Source organism: Pelophylax lessonae (genome assembly GCF_965119305.1).
Source record: "Pelophylax lessonae genome assembly, chromosome: 4".
NCBI classification, from domain to species: domain Eukaryota; kingdom Metazoa; phylum Chordata; class Amphibia; order Anura; family Ranidae; genus Pelophylax; species Pelophylax lessonae.
In genome coordinates this window covers 307562977-307588675 of record NC_138771.1, presented here as the reverse complement: position 1 = coordinate 307588675, position 25699 = coordinate 307562977, and the positions used below count along the sequence as shown (strand labels likewise).

General features: G+C 42.8%; 1 protein-coding gene across 7 annotated transcripts in view; it reads left to right on the top strand.

Annotated features, from left to right (window-relative positions):
* Nucleotides 1-782: 782 nt before the first annotated feature.
* Nucleotides 783-25699, top strand: part of FAM53C (family with sequence similarity 53 member C) — a 97657-nt gene continuing 72740 nt past the window's right edge. For 3 of the 7 annotated variants that reach the window (XM_082254760.1, XM_082254759.1, XM_082254757.1), the window contains exons 1-2: nt 801-1043; nt 3708-3910. In XM_082254760.1, coding sequence (XP_082110886.1) covers nt 3886-3910 — 25 coding nt within the window. In that variant the 5' untranslated portion in view covers nt 801-1043; nt 3708-3885. The other 4 variants (XM_082254758.1, XM_082254756.1, XM_082254755.1 and 1 more) reach the window with 4 other exon arrangements.

The window sequence follows — 25699 nt, the reverse complement described above, 5'->3', positions numbered from 1 at the left end:
AATTTAAAGGAAATTGAAAAGTTAGAAGGTGTTGCCTGCCTAAAACTCATTTGGACCAACAACTACTTTTGTCATGTGCCCAGGGCTTGGCCTTTCACTAGCATTGCCCAAATCCTACCTAGGCGCTGCTCTTAGTGAGGGTCAAACCTGCAGCATCCTTTTGCTGCTCAGCACACCCACAGTACAGCAGCTTACTGCCCGCAGACTACATTTCCCAACGTGCACTCTGTCCTCACGGAGCAGACATGGCCGATGGGGGGTGTGTTTGTGGCCTATGAGGTGACCGGCGGAGCCCGGCTTCCCGCATAGTAGGCGCTAATGATGTTCGGAGGGCAGCGACACGGTGCCGCGGTGTTCTGACATCGCGCTCCAAGGAACAGCCATTGCAATTCAGGCCCCAGCCTGAACGAGGACCAGTCGCTCGCCCCGTCTATAGCGTAAGATGGTTTGTTCCGCACTGGGGGACCGGGCAGCTCCATCGTTCTGCGGGGATGGTTTATTTACACCTATTGTACTCTTTATACATTGAGACCCATTGGCCGCCTCAATGCGGGCATATATGAACCAGAAATAATATGCTGCTTCACATGGTGGCTAAACAAACGGTTATCGGCGCTTCCTTCATCTTCCTTCAGGGTGCCGATATCCGTGTGTTCCCCCCGCAAGAGAGGAACATTCCAGACGATATTTAAGGGCTCTGCAGGGCCGCTGGTGGCTCAGAGCTGCTCTGGGTCGTAGGGAGGGTCGTAGTCGGGGCAGGTAACGACAGAGCAGGTGGGGGCGGCGGAGACAAGGTAAAGGGGGAGGCGGGCAGATGGGGGAGGCCTGGATGGTGGCGGCGCTGTAGGATGCGGCCCGGGAAAGGCGCCGGCCAGGCCATCTCCTGAGGAGGGAGATAAACAAGCCCTTAACTCTTCATGCTCCGGAGCAAGAGCTGCAGTCACTGGGGGGCCTGTCATTGCTGCCCTCAGCACAGCATCGTTCTCCTAGGCGGGCGGAAGATGACACTGGGCACACAAGGCCGGCACTGCATTGGTTTGGAGGTGGTGAGAGATGCTCTGCCCCCCCTCCCCCTTCCCCCCTTCATCCTCCTTCATACACAGCATCCCCATGTCATGATACCCGAGCTGTATCAATCTGTACATCCAATGTCTGCAGTCAGGAGGAGAGAAGGAGACCCCCCTGTAGGGTGCATGAGCTCTTCTGTGTTTGTGTTGGTAACATCAGTAAGCCATGTTCAGATGACACCATCATGTTTTCATTCAGCCCATTCTAGAAGTGCTGCTAGTGCTAGGGCCCACTGCATGCTCATCTAAACCACGTACATAAGGTCAACTTGTGTGCTCACCCCACTATGCTGCCAAAACACGGCTTCTTACTCACGATGGCATGATAGCTTGGCCTACAAGACCAGAATGCACAACATTTCACTTTGGGGGATGCCACTGATCAATCTGTAGACACCCAATGCAGATCAAACAGTAGCAATCCAGTGCAAATCACAGCTCGGTCTGTAGAGATCCAGTGCAGATCACTGATCAATTTATTATAATCCAGTGCAGATCAATGATCAATTTTATAGTAATCCAGTGCAGATCACTGATCAATTTCTAGTAATCCAGTGCAGATCACTGATCAATTTCTAGTAATCTAGTGCAAATCACTGATCAATTTGTTATCTAGTGCAGATCACTCATCAATTTGAAGAATTGCAGTATAGATCACTGATCAGTCTGTAGTTATCCAGTGCAGATCACTCATCGGTCTCTAGAAATCCAGTGCTGATGAATTTCTGGAATCCAGTGCTGATCACAGATTAGTCTGTAGAAATTCAGTGCAGAAATCCAGTGCACATCACAGATCAGTCTGTAGAAATCCAGTGCACATCACTGATCAATTTGTAAAAAACCAGTGCAGACCACAGATCAGTCTGTGGAAATCCACTGCAGATCACAGATCAGTCTTTAGAAATTCAATGCACATCACTGTTCAGTCTGTAGAAATTTAGTGCAGATCAGCCTGTAGAAATCCAGTGCAGACCACAGATCAGCCTGTAGAAATCCAGTGCAGACCACAGATCAGCCTGTAGAAATCCAGTGCAGACCACAGATCAGCCTGTAGAAATCCAGTGCAGACCACAGATCAGCCTGTAGAAATCCAGTGCAGACCACAGATCAGCCTGTAGAAATCCAGTGCAGACCACAGATCAACCTGTAGAAATCCAGTGCAGACCACAGATTAGTCTGTAGAAATCCAGTGCACATCACAGATCAGTCTGTAGAAATCCAGTGCACATCACTGATCAATTTGTAAAAAACCAGTGCAGACCACAGATCATTCTGTAGAAATCCAGTGCAGACCAGATTAGTCTGTAGAAATTCAGTGCAGAAATCCAGTACAGATCAGTCTGTAGAAATTCAGTGCCGATCACTGATCAATTTCTGGAAATTCAGTGCTGATCACTGATCAATTTATGGAAATCCACTGCTGATCACTAATCAATTTATGGAGATCCAGTGCTGATCACCGATCAGTCTGTAGAAATCCAGTGCAGATCAGTCTAGAAACCCAGTGCACATTACAGATCAGTGTAGAAATCCATTGCGAATCACAGATCAGTCTGTAGAAATCCAGTGCAGATCAGTCTAGAAACCCAGTGCACATTACAGATCAGTGTAGAAATCCAGTGCGAATCACAGATCAGTCTGTAGAAATCCAGTGCAGATCCATCTGTAGAAACTGATTGCACATCACAGACCAGTCTGTAGAAATCCAGTGCACATCACTGATCAAAATGTAGAAATCCAGTGCAGACCACGGATCAGTCTGTAGAAATCCAGTGCAGATCACAAATCAGTCTGTAGAAATCCAGTACAGACCACAGATCCATTTTTTAAAAATCTAGTGCAGATCACTGATCAGTCTGTAGAAATCGAGTGCAGATCACTGATCAGTCTGCAGAAATCCAGTGCAGATCAGTCTGTAGAAATCCAGTATAAATCACTGAATAGTCTGTAGAAATTGAGTGCAGATCAATCAGTAGAAGTCCAGTGCAGATCAGTCTGTAGAAATCCAGTGCAGATCACTGATCAGTATGTAGAAATCCAGTGCAGATCACTGATCAGTATGTAGAAATCCAGTGCAGATCAATCAAATTCAGTACAGGTCAGAAATCCAGTGCAGATCATAGATCAGTCTGTAGAAATCCAGTGCAGATCAATCAGTAGAAATCCAGTGCAGATCATAGATCAGTCTGTAGAAATTGAGTGCAGATCAATCGGTAGAAGTCCAGTGCTGATCACAGATCAATTTTTTTAAAAATCCAGTGCAGGTCACTGATCAGTATGTAGAAATCCAGTGCAGATCAATCAGAAATCCAGTACAGGTCAGAAATCCAGTGCAGATCATAGATCAGTCTGTAGAAATCCAGTGCAGATCAATCAGTAGAAATCCTGTTCAGATCATAGCTCAAGTTTTAATACTAGGCCTTTCTTCCTTCAGAAGTCCCTTATTTTCGCCTGGCGCCTTAACAAGGCCGTGGCAACTTTTTGGAGAGATTGGATTTACACCTCCATTACTGCATAGGCCCGATGAGAGTTTGCTTTCCAAAGCCGAGCCTTTGCTTGTATGTAATCCATGCTGACCAACTCACGTTTTTAGTTGTTCCGTATTGTTTGCATGAATGACTTTGTGTTTGTTCAATGCAGGGCGGAATGATGGGGCCAAACTGAAATTTTACACTTGTCGAGCCCAGTCAAGACTGGCACAAAGTTTGGCATCATGTCCTATTTTGCTTACTGAGAAGACAAATGAGTCGCCCTTCCTTGACATCATGATCTCCATGATTACTGAACAATTACAAAAACAAAGTCTGGAGGACCTAAAATGCAAATCTTTCAGTATAAGCCTGGTAAGGTTTCATCCGATTAAGTTGTGCGTATAAGATTTTGTAGTGGGCGGGGTTTCAGTTTGACCACTTACAGAAGGTCATATTTTAGGCACAAAGACTGGCAGTACATGATACAATCGTAGTGTACAATTTTCCTTTAGATGTATAAAAAAAAAACATATAATATTAGTTCAAACTTGATGACTTTCAATGTGTATGCAATCAGGCAGACCCTTGCATTACATAAATCTTGAAGAAAATTGAATAGGAAGATTGTATAGTGTATGGCCAGCCTTAGCTATGTCCTCTCATGCTGGCTGTAAATGTAACAATAAATGAATGATTGATAAAAGAGTGGATCAGGCTTTAGAACTAGGGTACCTTCAAAGGTTGCTAGTGTTTCTTTGAGCTGTGGTAGATTCATCTCCCATCGACAATGACTGACATGCAATATACGGGGATGCTTCCCCTTTGACCACCAGTGTAGGGGGATGCTACAATTTTCAGTCTATCGTGTGAGACCATTATTATTATTTCATATTAAGATTAATATTGTCTTATACAGTTGGAAGCTTCTCTATTATGGCCTGCTCTGGGTGTTGTCAAGCTATCTAGGCATTCCACATTCTTGTATAGATAATTTTGTACAATTTACTCGTTATGCTAATATATCATGAGCTGTGGCTATAATCCTTTTTAACAGGTGTTTCCTGAGACTTGAACCTTTTTTCCAAGGCTTCCTCCAAGGTAGAGGGAGGCTTGGATTAGCAAATTGCAAACAATGTTCTATTTTAAAAAGACAATTGCGGAATCAAAGAAAAGTTCAAATTGGTTAAACTTGATAAGATTTTTCTCCAGGATGGATCATTCTTCTTTGACGAAACGCTTGTTTAGTGCAGTTGATTTCTGACAGACGCAATCCTTTTGATTGAAATTATCGGTTTGTTGAACAATTAAATCTTCGCCATGTGTTGTCAGTGTTGGGGCATTTAAAGACTAGCATAAATAGCAGTTCATGTATTTAAGGGCTTTTTATGTGGGAAAACTGACTTTTCCATTTAATATAAGGTTGTTGGTGGTTAAAGTGGTTTAAACCTCAGACATGAAAAATGAATAAAGCATATCCCTCTATAGTGTGTACTTGTCTCAATTAAAAGCACTGTGGGGTTGTTTTTTTAAAACTGGAGCGTGCAGAATCTGGTACAGCTCTGCATAGGGATCAAAAAACGTGCTGCGCCAGAAGTGCACAAAAATAATAAGTGATTAATGAATCAACAAGTGTTATCAACAAAATATAGTGTCCATCATATGTGCTCTGATGAAACATAAATGTTCATATAAAGTGCTCCAAAGTAATGATTAGTATATCCAGGTGATGACAGGACAGCCTCAATCCCTTGTGAATCAAGCAGGAACCACCAGTGTGTGAACTCCCTCCACCAGTAAGATTGGCCTCTCACCTTGATACCAGACCCAAACGGGCCAGCATGAGCATATCAGGGGATAAACAGACTATCACAGGTAACCTCTCCAGCCTTCACTTCCGGGGGTCGCCAGGACATAAAATAAAGATAAAGCAAAGATCTAGTGCTCTCTGAATGTAAATAATGAGCTTTTATTGAGCATAAAGGGGTGACTCACATTTGTTGGGCACTCAGCCGTGCCTGCTGTTATGGCATTCAGTGTTAGAGAGTGGCACCCGAGCGATCGGCGTCAGGCACGCAGGCTCCGCCTCCCTATACGCGTTACGCCTGGAGCGTGGGCTCCGTTTGGCTTCTTCGGTAGGGGTCCCCTACCGAAGAAGCCAAACGGAGCCCACGCTCCAGGCGTAACGCGTATAGGGAGGCGGAGCCTGCGTGCCTGACGCCGATCGCTCGGGTGCCACTCTCTAACACTGAATGCCATAACAGCAGGCACGGCTGAGTGCCCAACAAATGTGAGTCACCCCTTTATGCTCAATAAAAGCTCATTATTTACATTCAGAGAGCACTAGATCTTTGCTTTATCTTTATTTTATGTCCTGGCGACCCCCGGAAGTGAAGGCTGGAGAGGTTACCTGTGATAGTCTGTTTATCCCCTGATATGCTCATGCTGGCCCGTTTGGGTCTGGTATCAAGGTGAGAGGCCAATCTTACTGGTGGAGGGAGTTCACACACTGGTGGTTCCTGCTTGATTCACAAGGGATTGAGGCTGTCCTGTCATCACCTGGATATACTAATCATTACTTTGGAGCACTTTATATGAACATTTATGTTTCATCAGAGCACATATGATGGACACTATATTTTGTTGATAACACTTGTTGATTCATTAATCACTTATTATTTTTGTGCACTTCTGGCGCAGCACGTTTTTTGATTTTTATGTTTTTGTTGTGAGGTGTGGACACAATTTGTGTATGCAGCCGGATTTATATATTGATTTATTCTAGCACATTTATACACATTTGAATTTCACTTAGTCTTGCGCTGATAGTTTTTTCACTATATTCATTTAGCTCTGCATAGGGACCTTCCAGGTTCTTTGGTATAGGGCTCTTTCACACAGGCGGACCGTTCAGATCCGCCTGTCAGTTTTTTTGACGGATCTGAACGGTCCCCCCATGCATCTCTATGGGGCATTGGATGTCAGCGGAGACATGTCCGCTGACATCCGATCCGATCCAATCCGTCAAATCTGGACGGATGGAAACCCTATTTTCCATCTGTCCAGTGGATCGGATGAGAACGGACCGACGCTCCGTTCCCATCCGATTCCCCCATAGAGATATATGGGGCTCTGACAGCTGTGTCTCCGCACACAGCACGGAGAACAGCTGTCATTCTCCTGCTCAGCGGGGGATCGGTGGATCGATCCCCCCACTGAGAAAAACTTAGTCTGTCCGACGGACAGAATATGTGAAAGGGGCCTTAAGCTGAACAAGTTGAAGTCAGAATCTGATTGGCTACGATGCACAGCTGCAACAGATTTTGCACTCTCTAGTTTTAGCAAATCAACCCCTATGTGTAATTTCTGGCTGCTGCTTTATTTCCCTGTTATCAGCATGAGTCACTTTCTGACAAGTTTTCCTGACATCAAGAGAAAAGTGGTGACAGGGGAGGGACCTTCAGGTGATTGACAGCCTCAGCTCTGGTCCTGTGAGATGTGTGGCGGGAGGGGGGTGTCTTTTCCCTCCAATCAGCTGTCAGAGTTCTCCCCATTGAGCTCTGCAGAGTGTAATTTCGGCTCTCCACCCCTTTTTTCTGACCTCTCAGACAAGCTTATAAATTCAGCACTTTGAAGGAATGTAGAGAAGAGAAGTTTGCAGATAAACAGGTATAACATATGTAGGATGATTTTTATCACCTGAGGATAGTCCCTTCACTGGGTGTATATATAGGGTTTACAACCACTTTAAAGTCAGCTAATCTTAAAAGTGTGGATATTAGTGCCTCTGTTTTTTAAGAATCCTCTTTTTGACATGTTCTGTTACTGCGTGATTGACGCAGCTTGGTTGGGTTTTCATAGTTTGTGTTTGAATACTTTCCACAAATGCTTCTGGGATTCTACATGCCTCCTTTTTGTTGTGTTACAGAATTTAAACCATATGTTTTTTTTTTTTTTTCAATTCTTTTATATTCAAAAGCCATTCAACAACAATACAGTTGTTGACATTGCAAAATTGTGGTATTCAACCACTTCTGGACCAGAAGGTTTTACCCCCCCTTAATGACCAGGCCATTTTTAGCGACCTGGCACTGCGTTATTTTTACGGACAATTACGCAGTCGTGTGGCGCTGTACCCTATATAAAATTGATGTCCTTTTTTTCCCCACAAATAGAGCTTTTTTTTTGGTGGTATTTGATCACCTTTGCAATTTTTTTTTTTTTTTTTTTTTTTTTTTTTTGCGCTATAAACAAAAAAAAGCGTCAATTCTGAATAAACAAAACCTTTTTTTTTTTTTTACTTTCTGCTATAAAACATTTCACAAAAAAATTAAAAATCTCTTTTTTTTTTTTTCATCATTTTAGGCCAATATGTTTTCTGCTACAAATTTTTGGTTAAAAAATACCAATAAGTGTATATTGATTGGCTTGTGCAAAATTTATCACATCTGCAAACTAGGGGAAAGATTTATGCCATTTTTATTTATTTATTTTACTAGTAATGGCAGCAATCAGCGATTTTTAGCGGGACTGCGATATTGCGGCGGACAGATCGGACATTTTTGACTCTTTTGGGGGGAACAGTGACATTACTACAATAATCAGTGCTCAAAATATGCACTGTTACTGTACTAATGACACTGGCAGGGAAGGGGTTAACATCAAAGGGTTAAATGTGTCCCTAGGGGGTGCTTTCTAACATTGTGGGGGATGGGCTTGCTGAATGAACATAGAGACTTGTGTTCCTAAATAAGAAGAATACAGGATCACTGTGTTCATTACTGACAGAACAGCGGTCTGCTGTGTTTACAATGGCAGACCGCCATTCAGTCTCCACGGGGAGCTATCATGAGTGGCCGGCAGACATTGCGGCCACCGGACCCGTTGATTGGCTCCCCCTATGGCTAATCGGCGCGTTCGCACACCCCCACCAGTGATCCTGCGAAACGACGTACAGGTTGATTTTGCAGGAGAGACTTGGTTGCCCAGGACTCCCCTCTTCCTTGACTTAAACAGCAGCGTGGTGCCATTGGCTCCTGCTACTGTTAATCAAAGTCAGAAAGCCAGTGAGGTGAGAGCGTGGAGAGAGAGAGAGCTCCGTGTGTCTGAATGGACACACGGAGCTGCAACTTGGCTTGGGTGCCCCCATAGCAAGCTGCTTGCTGTGGGGACACTCGTCAGGAGGGAGGGGCCAGGAAAGCCAAAGAGAGGCCCAAGAAGAAGAGGGTCTGGGCTGCTCTGTGCAAAACTAACTGCACAGAGCAGGTATGTATGACATGTTTGTTATTTTTAAGCAAATAAAAGAGACTTCGGAACCAGTTGTAATCTTAAGGCCCCGTTCACATAGGGGCGACGCTACTTCACACCTCGGAGGTCGGGTTGCGAGCAGCGCGCCGCGACCTCGGAGCGGCCGCCACGGACTTCATAACATTGAAGTCTATGGCGGTCGCCTCCTGGTCGCCCCAAAGAAGCTCCGGACCCTTTTTCTAAGTCGGAGCGACTTGTGTCGCTCCTATTAGAACGGGTCCGCAGCTTCCCTATGGGAGGCGACCTGGACCAGGTCGCCTCACAGGTCGCCTCAGTGTGAACGGGGGCTAAAAGTGATGCTAAACTTTTAAAGGGTTTTCTATAGTTGTCAGTGGAGCTTGCTCCTGTATTGGACAGATTGACTCCTGAATTCCATACCAGTTTGTACACTCCATATTTAACACACCTTGTCAGGTCAACCGTAAATAACACTGGAGAAATATGTAATGTAGATCTGAGAATCTGCATATGTCACAGAAAATACTTAATTGAAGGAAAGGCCTGGCTACTTTCACATAGTGGTTACAGATTGTGCTGTATGACCTATTTTATTTCAGGAAGCTGTCATGAGTACACATAAGTAAAGTATGTGCAGCCCATCCCATGAAGAATTTAGGCAATTCTTGTATGTAATAATTGAAATCTGAGAGAAACCATGTACAAACTTGACCTTGTGGTTTTCTCTAATTTGTATATGAAGAAATAGTTCAACATTCACTTCTGCTACAGGGTGACTTATTTCTTAAGCTCTAGTATGACTATATGGTTCCTCAGTCTTGTGTAATAAAAACTTGTATAAGCTTTATGAATGGCGTTACAGATAAACTTTATTTCTCTTGTATTCCTTCATTGCATTGTGACTTTTGGTATCTAATAAACTACTGTATGTATGTGTTGTAGCTGCCAGAATTTTACTTTTCCATCAGTATTAAACCCAAAAGCAAACCTTTATTGTATTGCAGTTTACTTAGATGTGATGGCTGCATTTGTTTTCTCTTTTATGGCTTATGCACACTGCAGCTCAAACAAAAGATGTTTTTATAGGCATTTCATTCTCTGCCTAAAAGCTTGTGCTTTTTTTGTGCGCGTTTTTTGAGCTTTTGTGAGCAGAAGCGGTTTTTTTTCACAAACCCTCCCCTCAGCTCTATTTTCCATTTTTTTTTTTTCGCGCTTTTTTGGGTGCTCAGGTGTCTTTTCTGCTTATCCCAGCAAGCGGGAGGGGACTTTCCCCGTCCCGCCGCCTTCCATGGCTCTGCCCGGGTCAACGTCCACCGGCTGGTTGGATGTCCTGAACCAAGACGGATTCGGCTTTGATCGGGTCTCCGATCATGTAACCTGGGAGCGGCGTCACGACAGCCCTTCCAGTTTACTCGGCTGCCTATGGCGCCGATTTCAAAGAACTGTCAATATTCAAAAATGCAGATTTTGGCGTTTTGAATAATTTAAATGGCAGTGGAGTGGTCTAGGGTCTTTTAGACCCACCATCCCTCCATAAAGAGAACCCGTCATTGCTTATTACTGTCACAAGGGATGTGTATAAACCTTGTGACAGCAATAAGCGATCAGATTTTTTTTTTTTTTTAAAGCGCCTCCATCCCGTGAGCTTGCGCACAAAAGAAAACGCATATGTAAGTCACGCCCGCAAATTAAAACAATGTTCAAATCACACATGTGAGGTATCGCCGTGATCGCCCGAGCGAGCGCAATAATTCTAGCAAAAGACCACCTCTGTTACTCTGACTGGTAACCGTTAAAAATCACCATAGGCGATGCTTTAAAATTTAAGTATCGTAGTGCGTCGCCATTCCATGGGTGTGCGCAATTTTAAACTGTAACATGTGAACTATCTATTTACTCCTGCGTGATTTCATCTTTCACAATATTACAAAAAAATTGGGCTAACTTTGCTGTTTAGTGTTTTAAAATTCAGTGAAGTGTATTTGTTCTCAAAAAATTGCGTTTGAAAGAACGCTGTGCAAATACCGCATGACAAAAAATATTGCTATATATATATATATATATATATATATATATATATATATATATATATATATATAATATATATATAATATGTTTTGGGGTTCTAAGTATATATATGTTTTGGGGTTCTAAGTAATTTTCTAGCAAAAAATACTGATTATAACCTGTGAACGTGTCAGAAATAGGCTTGGTCCTTAAGTGGTCAAAGTATAACTAAAGGCAACATTTTTTGGATAGTGGAAAGGGATTAGAGCCTCTGTTTTTATTGCGGTCTGTGCCCCCGTTTGGGAACTTCACCCCCTCTATTTGTCCTGTTTACTAATATCATTGAAAGTAAAAGAAAATGCCAAATTTTTGGTTGTCCCCAGAAGAGTAATGGAGGGGAAACTTATCCTTGAGGACACTAGTTTTGGTGTCGCCAAGGGATTCCCTTAATTGGCAGGGATTTTCTCTCACTTCCTGTTTGGCTGTGGGACAGGACGTGAAGGAAAATATCTGAAATGGAACACAGATCGCAGCAAAAAAAAAAAATCTGATGGGTTATAACCCTCCCTACTCTGTCCAAAAAAAAAAGTTTTGCCTATAGTTCTACTATAAAGCAGAGTTCCGTCCCCCTCCAAAAATTTAAAATTAGCTGTTGCACACACTGTAGCTGCTGACTTTTAATATTCGGACACTTATCTGTCCTGGAGTTCAGCGATGTCGGCGCCACAGCTGATGTTTCCACCGGCTGTCGGGTGCTGCAGCCGCCATTGCTGGGAAGGGAACCCTGCGATGAAGGCTTGCGGCTTCTCGGCTGGGTCCCTACTGCACATGCACGAAGCGTGCTGCACGCGGTATGTGTAAAGGAAGCAGGGAGGGAGGAGTAGGGGGCCGAACCTCTGACGTACCTCGCCATGACGAGGTCCGATGGAAGTGGGGACAGGGTACCTTTCAAAAACAGGTACCCGCTCCCCCCTGAAAGGTGCCAAATGTGGCACCCGAGGGGGGAGGAGACAGATAAGCAGCAGTTCCACTTTTGAGTGGAACTCCGCTTTAAGGTGGTCTCTTAGCTTTTAGAGTGATTCTCAGCATCTCATTTATAGGAGATGCCTTTTTATTACACAGGATTTATATAGCGCCAACAGTTGGTAGAGCTCTTTACAAAATAAAGAAAGACTGTACAGTTACAATACAGTTGAAAGGGTTAGCATGTCCCTGCTCTGGAGAACTTGCCATATAGAAAGTATGGGCAGGTGATACAAATGGCCTTAACTGTGGATCAGTTGATGGAGCAGGTAAAAGTTTCATTTTTAGGTGGAGGCAGGATAAACTTCCAGGATAAGATGATTTTCAGAAATCGCCTGACGTAAGGAATAGCCAGATAGTTTGGGGTAAGGAGTTCCAGAGGATGGAAGAGGTTCTTGAGAAATCCTGTAGCAAGCATTGAAAGAGGTCAGAAAGGAGGTCTTGGGATGAGGTTGGTGGTAAAGTTAGGGGCAGAGTTGCAGATGGTTTTGTATGTACCATATTTTTCCCTCCATAAGACGCACCCCCCCCCCAAAAAAAATGGGGGGGAAATGTCTGTGATTCTTATGGAGCGAATACTGACTAAATCCCTACAAGTTGGGTACCAGGCGGTCCGCGCACACTGATCCCGAGTGTCCCGACTCCCGGCTCCACTGTTAGTTTCTAGAACGGAGCCGCTTCTTCCTGTATAGGCCCGGCTCACAGGCGGAGTGATATCAGATGCACTCCACCTGTGGAGCCATACACAGGAAGCAGAGGCTTTGCTCTATACTACAGCTGTATGCTTCCTCCTGGGCTCAGCCACAGACAGTGCCTACAAGCAAATCTCTGCAAGTACCCACTATTATTGCTATTACCGTATACTGTGTATATACCCACAATAAGCCTTATACCCACCACTGAGACCAGCATTACCTGGCTGCCAGCAGTTCCCGCCAGCAGTACCTGCCAGCATTTCCCGCCATAAGTACTAAATATTTTTGTAGACCATTCGGTTCAGAATATTTTTTTCTCGTTTTCCTCCTCTAAAACCTAGGTGCGTCTTATGGAGCGAAAATATGGTAGTTGTGTTTTTGAATTTTAAGCAGTTGGTAAGATAAATCTGGGAGGAGAATTCATAGGGTGGGGGTAATGATGTAAACTTGAAACGTGTAGATAAATTGTCAGACAGAATCCCCAGGTAGCTAACACCATAAGCACATTCCTCTTTCTGCAGCAAAAGTGCAGTCTACAGCCGTAGCTTATTTTCACTTCTTAGTAGTTGGGATTGGGCACATCTCTGTGCTCAATCCCATAGTCCAGTGCTTTGTCCCAGAGGACAACAGGCTTGGATAGTGCTATATGGGAGGAATGGTTTATGCATTACATGCTATCTAGGCAAATAAAAACTCTTTGCAGTGGAATACTGCACTAATTTTGCAATAAGCAGTATCTGCTGACATTTTATGCCTTCCAAGACATGCTACTTATGTTTTAAATACTGATTATTTCACAAGTTTTTACGGGTTTTTTTTTTTTTTTTTTTACTAATCCAATGGGGCTAACCTGACTGACAAGTTTATGTTAAAGGCTAAGTTCACCTTTTTGTTTTAAAAAAAAAAAAAAAAAAATATATATATATATATATATATATATATATATATATATATATACAGTGCCTTGCGAAAGTATTCGCCCCCCTTGAACTTTGCAACCTTTTGCCACATTTCAGGCTTCAAACATAAAGATATAAAACTGTAATTTTTTGTGAAGAATCAACAAGTGGGACACAATCATGAAGTGGAACAAAATGTATTGGATTTTTCAAACTTTGTTAACAAATAAAAAACTGAAAAATTGGGTGTGCAAAATTATTCAGCCCCTTTACTTTCAGTGCAGCAAACTCTCTCCAGAAGTTCAGTGAGGATCTCTGAATGATTCAATGTTGACCTAAATGACTAATGATGATAAATAGAATCCACCTGTGTGTAATCAAGTCTCCGTATAAATGCACCTGCACTGTGATAGTCTCAGAGGTCCGTTTAAAGCGCAGAGAGCATCATGAAGAACAAGGAACACACCAGGCAGGTCCGAGATACTGTTGTGGAGAAGTTTAAAGCCGGATTTGGATACAAAAAGATTTCCCAAGCTTTAAACATCCCAAGGAGCACTGTGCAAGCGATAATATTGAAATGGAAGGAGTATCAGACCACTGCAAATCTACGAAGACCTGGCCGTCCCTCTAAACTTTCAGCTCATACAAGGAGAAGACTGATCAGAGATGCAGCCAAGAGGCCCATGATCACTCTGGATGAACTGCAGAGATCTACAGCTGAAGTGGGAGACTCTGTCCATAGGACAACAATCAGTCGTATACTGCACAAATCTGGCCTTTATGGAAGAGTGGCAAGAAGAAAGCCATTTCTTAAAGATATCCATAAAAAAGTGTAGTTTAAAGTTTGCCACAAGCCACCTGGGAGACACACCAAACATGTGGAAGAAGGTGCTCTGGTCAGATGAAACCAAAATCAAACTTTTTGGCAACAATGCAAAACGTTATGTTTGGCGTAAAAGCAACACAGCTCATCACCCTGAACACACCATCCCCACTGTCAAACATGGTGGTGGCAGCATCATGGTTTGGGCCTGCTTTTCTTCAGCAGGGACAGGGAAGATGGTTAAAATTGATGGGAAGATGGATGGAGCCAAATACAGGACCATTCTGGAAGAAAACCTGATGGAGTCTACAAAAGACTTGAGACTGGGACGGAGATTTGTCTTCCAACAAGACAATGATCCAAAACATAAAGCAAAATCTACAATGGAATGGTTCACAAATAAACATATCCAGGTGTTAGAATGGCCAAGTCAAAGTCCAGACGTGAATCTAATCGAGAATCTGTGGAAAGAACTGAAAACTGCTGTTCACAAACGCTATCCATCCAACCTCACTGAGCTTGAGCTGTTTTGCAAGGAGGAATGGGCAAAAATTTCAGTCTCTTGATGGGCAAAACTGATAGAGACATACCCCAAGCGACTTACAGCTGTAATCGCAGCAATAGGTGGCGCTACAAAGTATTAACTTAAGGGGGATGAATAATTTTGCACGCCCAATTTTTCAGTTTTTTTTATTTGTTAAAAAAGTTTGAAATATCCAATAAATTTCATTCCACTTCATGATTGTGTCCCACTTGTTGTTGATTCTTCACAAAAAATTAGTTTTATATCTTTGTTTGAAGCCTGAAATGTGGCAAAAGGTCGCAAAGTTCAAGGGGGCCGAATACTTTCGCAAGGCACTGTGTGTAATATATATATATATTTTATATTATTTTGAAGGATAAAAAAAAATGCATTTAATATTTTTTTACACTGCAAAGCATCGGTTGATCATGGAGCAATGTCAGGCTCCTGCAGACTCTCATTACAGCTGTCTGCTTGTCCACGGTCCGTGCGCCGCGCAGCCGCACTGTTTTTAAAATGTGACAGCCGGTTAGGGGAGAGGATCCTCTGCCCGCTGTCATGAGAGGGGAGAAGTTACATGTGTTACAGGTGTAACTTGTTACAAAAGGTGAACTTATCCTTTAAAGGGAGGCAAACATAATTTTGTATACTCTTTTAAAAATGTGGCATTTAAAAGAATTTAATAGAATGGAAAGAATAGAATTCAACCACTTGCCAACCAACCGCCAACCAAGATATACTGTGGCAGGCTGGCTCGGCTGAGCAAAACCGGCGTACCTGTACAGCGGTACGCAGGGGCCCATGCACCCACCCCCATTGGAAAGCGGGGAACCTGATCCATGGAGCCGTTGGCTGCGTTTGCCACCGGGCACCCACGATCGCTCCCCGTGGAGAGAGATCGACGGGTCTGCAGTTGTAAACACAGCTGACTGTTCTTCTCCTTGGAATGAACACAGAGCGCATGTGTTCCTCCTATATAGGATCACAGGTCTCTGTGTTGATTCCACAAGTCCCTCACCCATACAGTTAAAAAACATTCCCCTAGGGTCACATTTAACCCTTTGATCGTCCCTGGGTTAACCCCTTCCCTACCAGCATCATTATTACAGTAACCGTGCATATTTTGTAGCACTGATTACTGTAGTAATGTCACTGGTCCCTCCAAATGTGTCAAAAATGTCAGGGGTCCGATCTGTCAGCCGCAATGTCGCAGTTCTGCTAAAAATTCCAATAAGCGTATTTTGATTGGTTTGCCCAAAAGTTATCTTTCCCCTAGATTATAGATGAGATAACTTTTGCGCAAACCAATCAAAATACGGTTATTGGGATTTTTTTCAGAATTGTCGCTTTTTTTTGTTTATAGCGCAATCAATAAAGATCGCACAGGTGATCAAATACCACCAAAAGAAAGCTCTATTTGTGGGGGAAAAAAGGGCATCAATTTTATTTATGGACACCGTCGCATGACTGCAATTGTCCTTCAAAGTAACGCAGTGCCGAATTGCAAAAAATGGCCTGGTCATTAACCATTTGCCGACCGCCGCAAGTACATTTACTGCGGCAGTCAGCCCCTCCTGGGCAAAGCGACATAGTACTATGTCGCTCGCCCAGGAGCCTATAGGGGGCGAGCGCGCGCTCCCGCTCGTTCACGGCTTTTCCCGCGCAAGTGACCGGCGGCTCCGATCTCCGCTGGCCACTCGCAATCTCCCGCTGGAGAGGGAGAAAGGCAGGCGGCTGATGTAAACAAAGCCGCCTGTCATTCTCCCTGGTGTAACAGCAGAGATCATACGATCCTGCTATGTAGGATCGTATGTCTCTGTGGTTACATCAAAAGCCACGCCCCTTGACAGGTAGAAGCATGCCCCTAGGGACACACTTAACCCCTGGATCTCTAATAAAGTTAACCCCTTCCCTGCCAGTGTCATTTTTACAGTAACAGTGCACATGTATAGCACTGATTACTGTAGTAATGTCACTGGTACCCCCAAAAGTGTAAAAAATGTTAGTCAGGGGTCCGATCTGTCCGCCGCAATGTCGCAGTCCCGTAAAAAAAATCGCAGATCGCCGCCATTACTAGTTAAAAAAAAGAAAAACAATAAAAATGACATCTTTCCCTTAGTTAGTAAACACAATAACTTTTGCGCAAACCAATCAAAATACGCTTATTGCGATTTTTTTTTTTTTCTTTTTTTACCAAAAATATGTAGCGGAAAACAAATTGGCCTAAAATGTTAAATTTAGATTTTTAAATTTTTTCTGGGGAATTTCATAAAAAAAATGTGAAAAATATTTGTTATTTTTTCAAAATTGATGCTATTTTTTTGTTTATAGCGCAAAAAATAAAAATCGCACAGGTGATCAAATACCACCAAAAGAAAGCCCTGTTTGTGGGAAAAACAGGACGCCAATTTCATTTGGGTACGACCACGCAATTTTCCGTTAAAGTCGCGCAGTGCCGAATCGCAAAATAGGCCCTGGTCTTTGAGCAGCCAAATCCTCCGGGGCTTAAGTGGTTAAGGGGGCAAAACCTTTCAGTTCTTAAGTGGTTAAAATTAATGTAATGAGGAAGGGTTATTCGCTTGCATTCACACCTGAGCAGAGCATTTTCCTAATGATTTTTAAGCAATTTTTTGGGTGGTGTTTTTATAAGCTTTGTGCAAGGGTTTTCAGACATGTATCAAGCTTCAGGCATTTTATTTCCTTAGCTGGACAAGGGGAGGAGAAGGGTTTTTCACATGCAAATATGTGTGCACGATTACTGGCATACTTATTCAAGTCTATAGGGGGCAAAAAATGCCTGAATATGCTAAAAAAAAGTGTGTACTTTTATAGCATAGGGGCAAATGGAGGCTTATTGGTCACTCAAGAACATTTTAGCTTGCAGTGTTTTTTGGGAATGAGTATTAAAGTATATTAAACATTTGTTTTTTATCCTAAATTAAAATAGCAAGCATGTCTATACTTACCTGCTCTGTGCAATGCTTTTGCACAGAGCAGCCTCGATCCCCTTCTTCCGGGGTCCACCGCCGGCACTACAGATCCCTCCTCTTCAGCAGGTGCCCCCACGGAAAGCTGTTTTCCATGGGGCACCCGTGCGTGCTCGCTTCCTGTTCCCCTATCACAACAGCATTTGATTGACAACAGCGGGAGCCAATGACTATGAATCTGACCAATGAGGAGGGAAACAACGGTGGGAGCCGCTGCTCTCGTGCACATTGCTGAATTGAATTGGGCTCGGGTAAGAAAAAAAGGAGGTGGGAGGGGGGGGGGGCAGGGTGGAAGCTGCAGCACAGAAGGTTTTTCACCTTTTTGCATAGAATGCATTAAGGTGAAAAACCTTAAGGCTTTAGAACTACTTTATTATACAGTTTGTTATTATGGAGCAGCAGTAGGGGTGTCTAGCCAGAGCAGAGCAGAAGTTAGCAGGAAAACAATCTTGCTTATTAGAAGGTTTTTCAAAGTTTTTTTGTTTAGAGGTGCACGGAATGGAAATTTAGGAGCCGAAGGCGAACCCGAACATGCAGGATGCACGTGGCCGAAAACCGAAAATGACAATTTTTTTAAATATTTTTATATATAATTGTATTATATTCGACTTTTTAATTAATATCATGAATTTAAATGAATATGAATTTATTGTCGGCCATTATTGGCACCTTTAGCTCAAGAAAAGCTCAGGAAAAATTCTATGTATGTCTTCACACTGGTCCGTTGCGCTTCAGTTGTGGTGTTAAAAATCCTGCTTGCTGCATTTCCCACCTCCCTGTTAAAATGCATTGAAAATGCAGCACGACGCATCATTTATGCACCCGTGTTACATTTTTGATGTCGCATGACCTATGAAAAGCAAACCATAAGCACAGTAAAATCGTGGAAAAAATGTGTCAAAATAACAGCAAATCAACATGAATTTGCGGTAAAATCGGCGTGAATTCACAGTAAAATCCTCACAAATTTGCGGCAAGTTTGCACATGTTTTCTGAGCCATTATCCGCATCTTTTTCTCCTATCCTCAAAATGCCGATAACATCATTTTCGTACGAAATTTCGGTGCATCTCTAGTTTTGTTAGTGATATTCCTTGATGGAAAATGTTGTCTTCTTCACAGCCTATGGGTTGATTCTTCTGAGATAAATGTGTAACCAGATTAATTGTACTCTACATTTTTACTGTACATTTATGATATACTGTTACACAATACAGGACTTTAAAGGTATCACAGATAACACAATCATAAAATATATATATATATTAGGATTATGTTATCTGTGATACCTTTAAAGGTCTGTATTATGTAACAGTATATCATAAAAACTAATATATATATAGTAGGAGGTACTTTACTTGATGCATTTCTCATAAGTCTGTTTTCGCATAAATATGGCGAATATCCATAAACAGGCATAATATATCAAATCTGTACCCAATATTAAAAATGCAGTGGTATTCCACAATTGTCAAGTAATTTCACATCATAAACTGATATACACGGTTACGTTTTATTAAAAGAAAGTCACTATTATGCCCAGATAGATCTGTGTGGTAACTTTCTTTTATTATGTATGTGTGTGTGTATATATATATATACAACCCCAGTTCCAAAAAAGTATGGATGCTGTGAAAAATCTACATAAAAACAGAATTCAATGATTTGCAAATCTCATAAACCCATATTTTATTTGGACAACACGTCTCAATAAAAGTTTGGACAGAGCCGTGTCTACCACAGTGTAGCATTACTCTTAACACTCAGTAAACATCTGGGAACCGAGGAGACTAGTTGCTGGAGTTTTGGCAGAGAAATGTTTTCCCATTCCTGCCTGATACAGGATTCTTACAGTCCTGGGTTGTCTTTGTCATTTTCTTTTTTGTTTCAAGATGCACAAAATATTTTCGCTTGGTGAAAGGTCTGGACTGCAGGCATGCCAGTTAAGCACCCCAAACTTTTCTACTACAGAGCCATGCTGCTGTTATAGATGCAGTATGCGGTTTAGCATTGTCCTACTGAAATATGAAAGGCCTTTCCTGAAAGAGATGTCTCCTGGATATGAGCATATGCTTCTCTAAAACCTGTATATATCTTTTAGCATTGCTGGTATCTTTCCAGATGTGAAAGCTGCCCATTTCATACACACTAGTGTACCCCCATACCATCAGAGATGCAGGCTTTTGAACTGAGTGCTGATAACAAACTGGAAGGTCCCTCTCCTCTTTAGTCCGGAGGACACGGCAACAATGGCTGCCAAAAAGAATTTCAAATCTTGATTCGTTTGACCACAGTACAGTTTTCCACTTTGCAACAGACCATTTTAAATTAGCTTTGGCCCAGAGAACACAATGGTGTTTCTAAATCATGTTCAGATACTTCACCAGATGTCTTCTTCTTTGCATGATAGAGCTTTACTTTGCATTTTTGGGTGACACGGTGAACTGTGTTCAGACAGTGATTTTTAGAAGTGTACCTGAGCCCATACAGTGATGTCCATCACAGAATCATGCCTGTTGTTAATCCAGTGCCGCCCAAGGGCCAGAATATCGCGAGCTTCCAATATTGTGTGGGCATTGGCCTGGTCCCTTGTGCACAGAGATTTTTCCGGATTCTGATTCTTTTGATGATATTATGTACTGTAGATGATGATATAATTAAAGTCTTTGCAATTTTACATTAAGGAACAATATTCTGAAATTGTTTGACCAATTTTTAAATACAGCTTTTCACAGATTGATGAATCTCTGCCCATCTTTATTTCTGACTCACTGATTCTCTAAGATGCTCTTTTTATACCCAATCATGTTACTAACCTGTTGCAAAATGTTTTTCCAGCTTTTCCTGATTAGTACCACTTGCTTTGCCAGCTTTTTGTTGCTCGGACCCAACGTTTAAACATTTTATATGTTTTCTATTGTAAATGTATAGGTTTATGAGATGCAAATCATTGCATTCTGTTTTTAAGTGCATTTTACATAGCGTCCCAACTTTTTTGGAATCAGGGTTGTTTAGATATATTACACACACACACACACACGTATTCCATCATTTTCTAGTGATCATAAATATAACAGTATCTCACAAAAGTGAGTACACCCCTCAGATTTTTGTAAATATTTTATTATATCTTTTCATGTGACAACACTGAAGAAAAAACTTTGTTACAATGTAAAGTAGTAAGTGTAGAGCTTGTATAACAGTGTAAATTTGCTGTCCCCTCAAAATAACTTCACACACAGCCATTCATGTCTAAACCACTGGCAACAAAAGTGAGTACACCCCTAAGTGAAAATGTCCAAATTGGGCCCAAAGTGTCAATTTTTTGTGTGGCCACCATTATTTTCCAGCACTGTTTTAACCCTCTTGGGCATGGAGTTCACCAGAGCTTCACAGGTTGCCACTGGAGTCCTCTTCCACCCCTCCATGATGACATCACGGAGCTGGTGGATGTTAGAGACCTTGCTGTCCTCCACCTTCCATTTGAGGATGCCCCAGAGATGCTCAATAGGGTTTAGGTTTGGAGACATGTTTGGCCAGTCGATCACCTTTAACCTCAGCTTCTTTAGCAAGGCAGTGGTTGTCTTGGAGGTGTGATTGAGGTCGTTATCCTGTTGAAATACTGCCCTGCGGCCCAGTCTCTAAAGGGAGGGGCTCATGCTCTGCGTCAGTATGTCAGTGCTTGTTGGCATACTACATGTTTACCTCAAACTGTAGCTCCCCTGTGCCGGCAGCACTCATGCAGCCCCAGACCATGACAATCCCAACACCATGCTTGACTGTAGGTAAGACACACTTGTCTTTGTACTCCTCACTTGGTTGCCACCACACATGCTTGACACCATCTGAACCAAATACGTTTATTTTGGTCTCATCAGACCACAGGACATGGTTCCAGTAATCCATGTCCTTAGTCTGCTTGTCTTCAGCAAACTGTTTGCAGGCTTTCTTGTGCATCATCTTTAGAAGAGGCTTCTTTCTTGGATGACAGCAATGCAGACCAATTTGATACAGTGTGCAGCATATGTCTGAGCACTGACAGGCTAACCCCACCCCTTCAACCTCTGCAGCAATGCTGGCAGCACTCATATGTCTATTTCCCAAAGACAACCTCTGGATATGACGCTGAGCACGTGCACTCAACTTCTTTGGTTGATCATGGCGAGGCCTGTTCTGAGTGGAACCTGTCCTGTTAAACCGCTGTGTGGTCTTAGCCACTTTGCTGCAGCTCAGTTTCAGGGTCTTGGCAATCTTCCTATAGCCTTGGCCATCTTTTTGTAGAGCAACAATTCTTTTTTTGAGATCCTCAGAGAGTTCTTTGCCATTAGGTGCCATGTTGAACTTCCAGTGACCATTATGAGAAAGTGAGAGCGATAATACCAAATTTAACACACCTGCTCCCCATTCACACCTGAGACCTTGTAACACTCATGAGTCACATGACACCGGGGAGGGAAAATGGCTAATTGGGCCCAATTTATGTGTGTGTCTGTATATACACTGCTCAAAAAAAATTAAAGGAACACTTTAAAAACACATCAGATCTCAATGAGGAAAAACCTCATGCTGGATATCTATACTGATATGGACTGGGTAATGTGTTAGGAAGGGAAGGATGCCACATTGTTTGATGAAAATTAAAAGGCTGAATTCAAAGACACCCCTAAAAATGAAAGTGAAAAAATTATGCAGCAAGCTAGTCCATTTTGCTGAAATTGCATGTTTTCTGACTGTTTTCACTAGTTTTGCATTTGGCTAGGGTCAGTGTCACTACTGGTAGCATGAGGCAATACCTGGACCCTATAGAGGTTGCACAGGCAGTCCAAGTCCTCCAGGAGGGCACATCCATACATGCCAATTGTCTCGAGCTTGGAGGAGATTCCAAGAGACAGGAAGTTACTCTAGAAGAGCTCAACAGTGCTTTAGAATGTCCTTAACCCATCAGCAGGGCCAGTATCTGCTCCTTTGTGCAAGGAGGAACAGGATGAGCACTGCCAGAGCCCTACAAAATGACCTCCAGCAGGCCACTGGTGTGAATGTCTCTGACCAAACAATAAGAAACAGACTTCACGAGGGTGGCCTGAGGGCCCTACGTCCTCTAGTGGGCCCTGTACTTACTGCCCGGTACCATGGAGCTTGATTGACATTTGCCATTAAACACCAGATTTGGCAGGTCCGCTATTGGCGCCCTGTGCTTTTCACAGATTAGAGCAGGTTTTCTGGAGAAGCTGTGGAAAACGTTATGCTGCCTGTAACATAGTTCAGCATGACTTGTTTGGTGGTGGGTCAGTGATGGTCTGGGGAGGCATATCCATGGAGGGATGCACAGACCTCTACAGGCTAGACAATGGCACCCTGACTGCCATTAGGTATCGGGATTAAATCCTTGGACCCATTGTCAGACCCTTCGCTGGTGCAATGGGTCCTGGGTTCTTCCCGGTGCACGACAATGCCCAGCCTCTTATGGCAAGAGTATGCAGCCAGTTCCTGGAGAATGAAGAAATTGATACCATTGAATGGCCCCTACGCTCACCTGACCTAAATCCAGTAGAACACTTCTGGGATATTATGTTTTAGTCCATCTGACCTCACCAGGCTGCACCTCAGTCTGTTTAGGAGCTCAGCAGGGCCCTGGACCAGATCTGGGAAGAGATACCCCAGGACACCATCCGTCGTCTCATTAGGAGCATGCCCCAACGTTGTCAGGCATGCATACAAGCATGTGGGGGCCATACAAACTACTAGTACCATTTTGAGTTGCTGCAATGACATTTTAGCAAAATGGACTAGCCTGCTGCATAATTTTTTCACTTTGAATTTTGGGGTGTCTTTGAATTCAGCCCTCTGTAGGTTGATCATTTTAATTTCCATCAAACGATGTGGCACCCTTTCGTTTCTAACACATTACCCAGTCCATATCAGTATAGATATCCAGCATGATCCTCTTCTCCATTGATCTGATGTGTTTTTAAAATGTTCCTTTAATTTTTTTTTGAGTAGCGTGTGTGTGTGTGTGTGTATGTATGTGTGTGTGTATGTATATGTATATGTGTATATATATATATATATATATATATATATATATATATATATATATATATATATATGTGTGTATGAATACACACACACACAAATACATACATACACACACACACACACACACACACAAATACATACACACACACACAATTTAAAAAGTCTACACACCCCTGTTAAAATGTCAGGTTTCTGTGATGTGAAAAAATAAGACAAAGATAAATAAATTCAGAACTTTTTCCACCTTTTTAATGTGACCTATAAACTGCACAACTCAGTTTAACAACAAACTGAAATATTTTAGGTGGCGGAAAGTAAAAATAAAAAAATAAATAAAAAAATAAAATAATATGGTTGCATACGTGTGCACACCCTTAGGCTCGGTTCACATATATGCGATGCGGGAAGGCTGCGAATTCGCAGCCTGTTCCCGCATCGCACACGCACCCCCGGCAGTTCACACTGCCATATGCGATACGCTGGGGGTGTCAATGTAATCTTAACGACACCCCCAGTTTGATCGTATATCGCAGTGCGATCGTGCAGTTCGCACAGGATCGGATCGCACAAGTGTGAACCGCTGTGCGATCCGATCCTGATGCGGCTGCAAAAATGCCTCCTGTGCGTGTTTGCTGCGGGAGCGATGCGAATTTAGCCATACAGTTTGTATGGCTAAACTCGCACCGCACAGCTGATCGCATGTAATGTCGGAGCAGTGCGCTCCGACATTACATGCGAACCCCGCACACGCACAAGTGTGAACCGGGGCTTAAACTAATACTTTGTTGAAGCACCTTTTTGATTTTATTACAGCACTCAATCTTTTTAGGTATGAGTCTATCAGCATGGCACATCTTAACTTGCCAATATTTCCCCACTCTTCTTTGCAAAAACACTCCAAATCTGAAGATTGCAAGGGCATCTCCTGTGCACAGCCCTCTTCAGATTACCCCACATATTTTGAATTGGATTCAGGTCTGGGCTCTGGCTGGGACATTCCAAAACTTTATACCTCTTCTGGTAAAGCCATTCCTTTGTTGATTTGGATGTCTTCTTTGGGTCGTTGTCATGCTGAAAGATGAGGTTTCTCTTCATGTTCAGCTTTCTAGCAGAAGCCTGAAGGTTTTGTGCCAATAGTGACTGGTATTTGGAACTGTTCACAATTCCCTCTACCTTCACTAAGGCCCCTATCCCAGCTGAAGAAAAAACGCCCCAAAAGCATGATACTACCACCACCATGCTTCACTGTGGGTATGATTTTCTTTCGGTGATGTGCAGTGTTGTTTTTCTGACAAACATATATTTTGGAATTGTGGCCAAAAAGTTCAGCCTTGGTTTCATCAGACCATAAGACATTTTCCCACATGCTTTATGGAGATTTCAGATGCGTTTTTGCAAAATTTTGCCAGACTTGAATGTTTTTCTTCGTAAGAAAAAGCTTCCGTCTTGCACTCTACCCCATAGCCCAGACATATGAAGAATACAGGAGATTGTTACCACATGTACCACAATGCCAGTACTTGCCAGATAGTCCTGCAGCTCCTTTATTGTTGCTGTATGCCTCTTGGCAGCCTCCCTGACCAGTTTTCTTCTCGTCTTTTCATCAATTTTGGAGGGACGTCCAGTTCCTGGTAATGTTACTGTTGTGCCCTATTTTTTCCACTTGATGATGACTGTCTTCACTGTGTTCCATGGTATGTCTAATGCCTTGGAAATTCTTTTGCACCCTTCTCCTGACTAATAACTTTTAACAATGAAACCCCTTTTGCTGTAGAATGTCAGGAAAGACCTTCTAGAACAGCTCAACTTTATTTGGGGTTAATCAGAGGCACTTTAAATGATGGCAGATATGTACTGACTCCTATTAAGCACACATTCACTTTGGTCCATGTCAAATCGGAGACAAT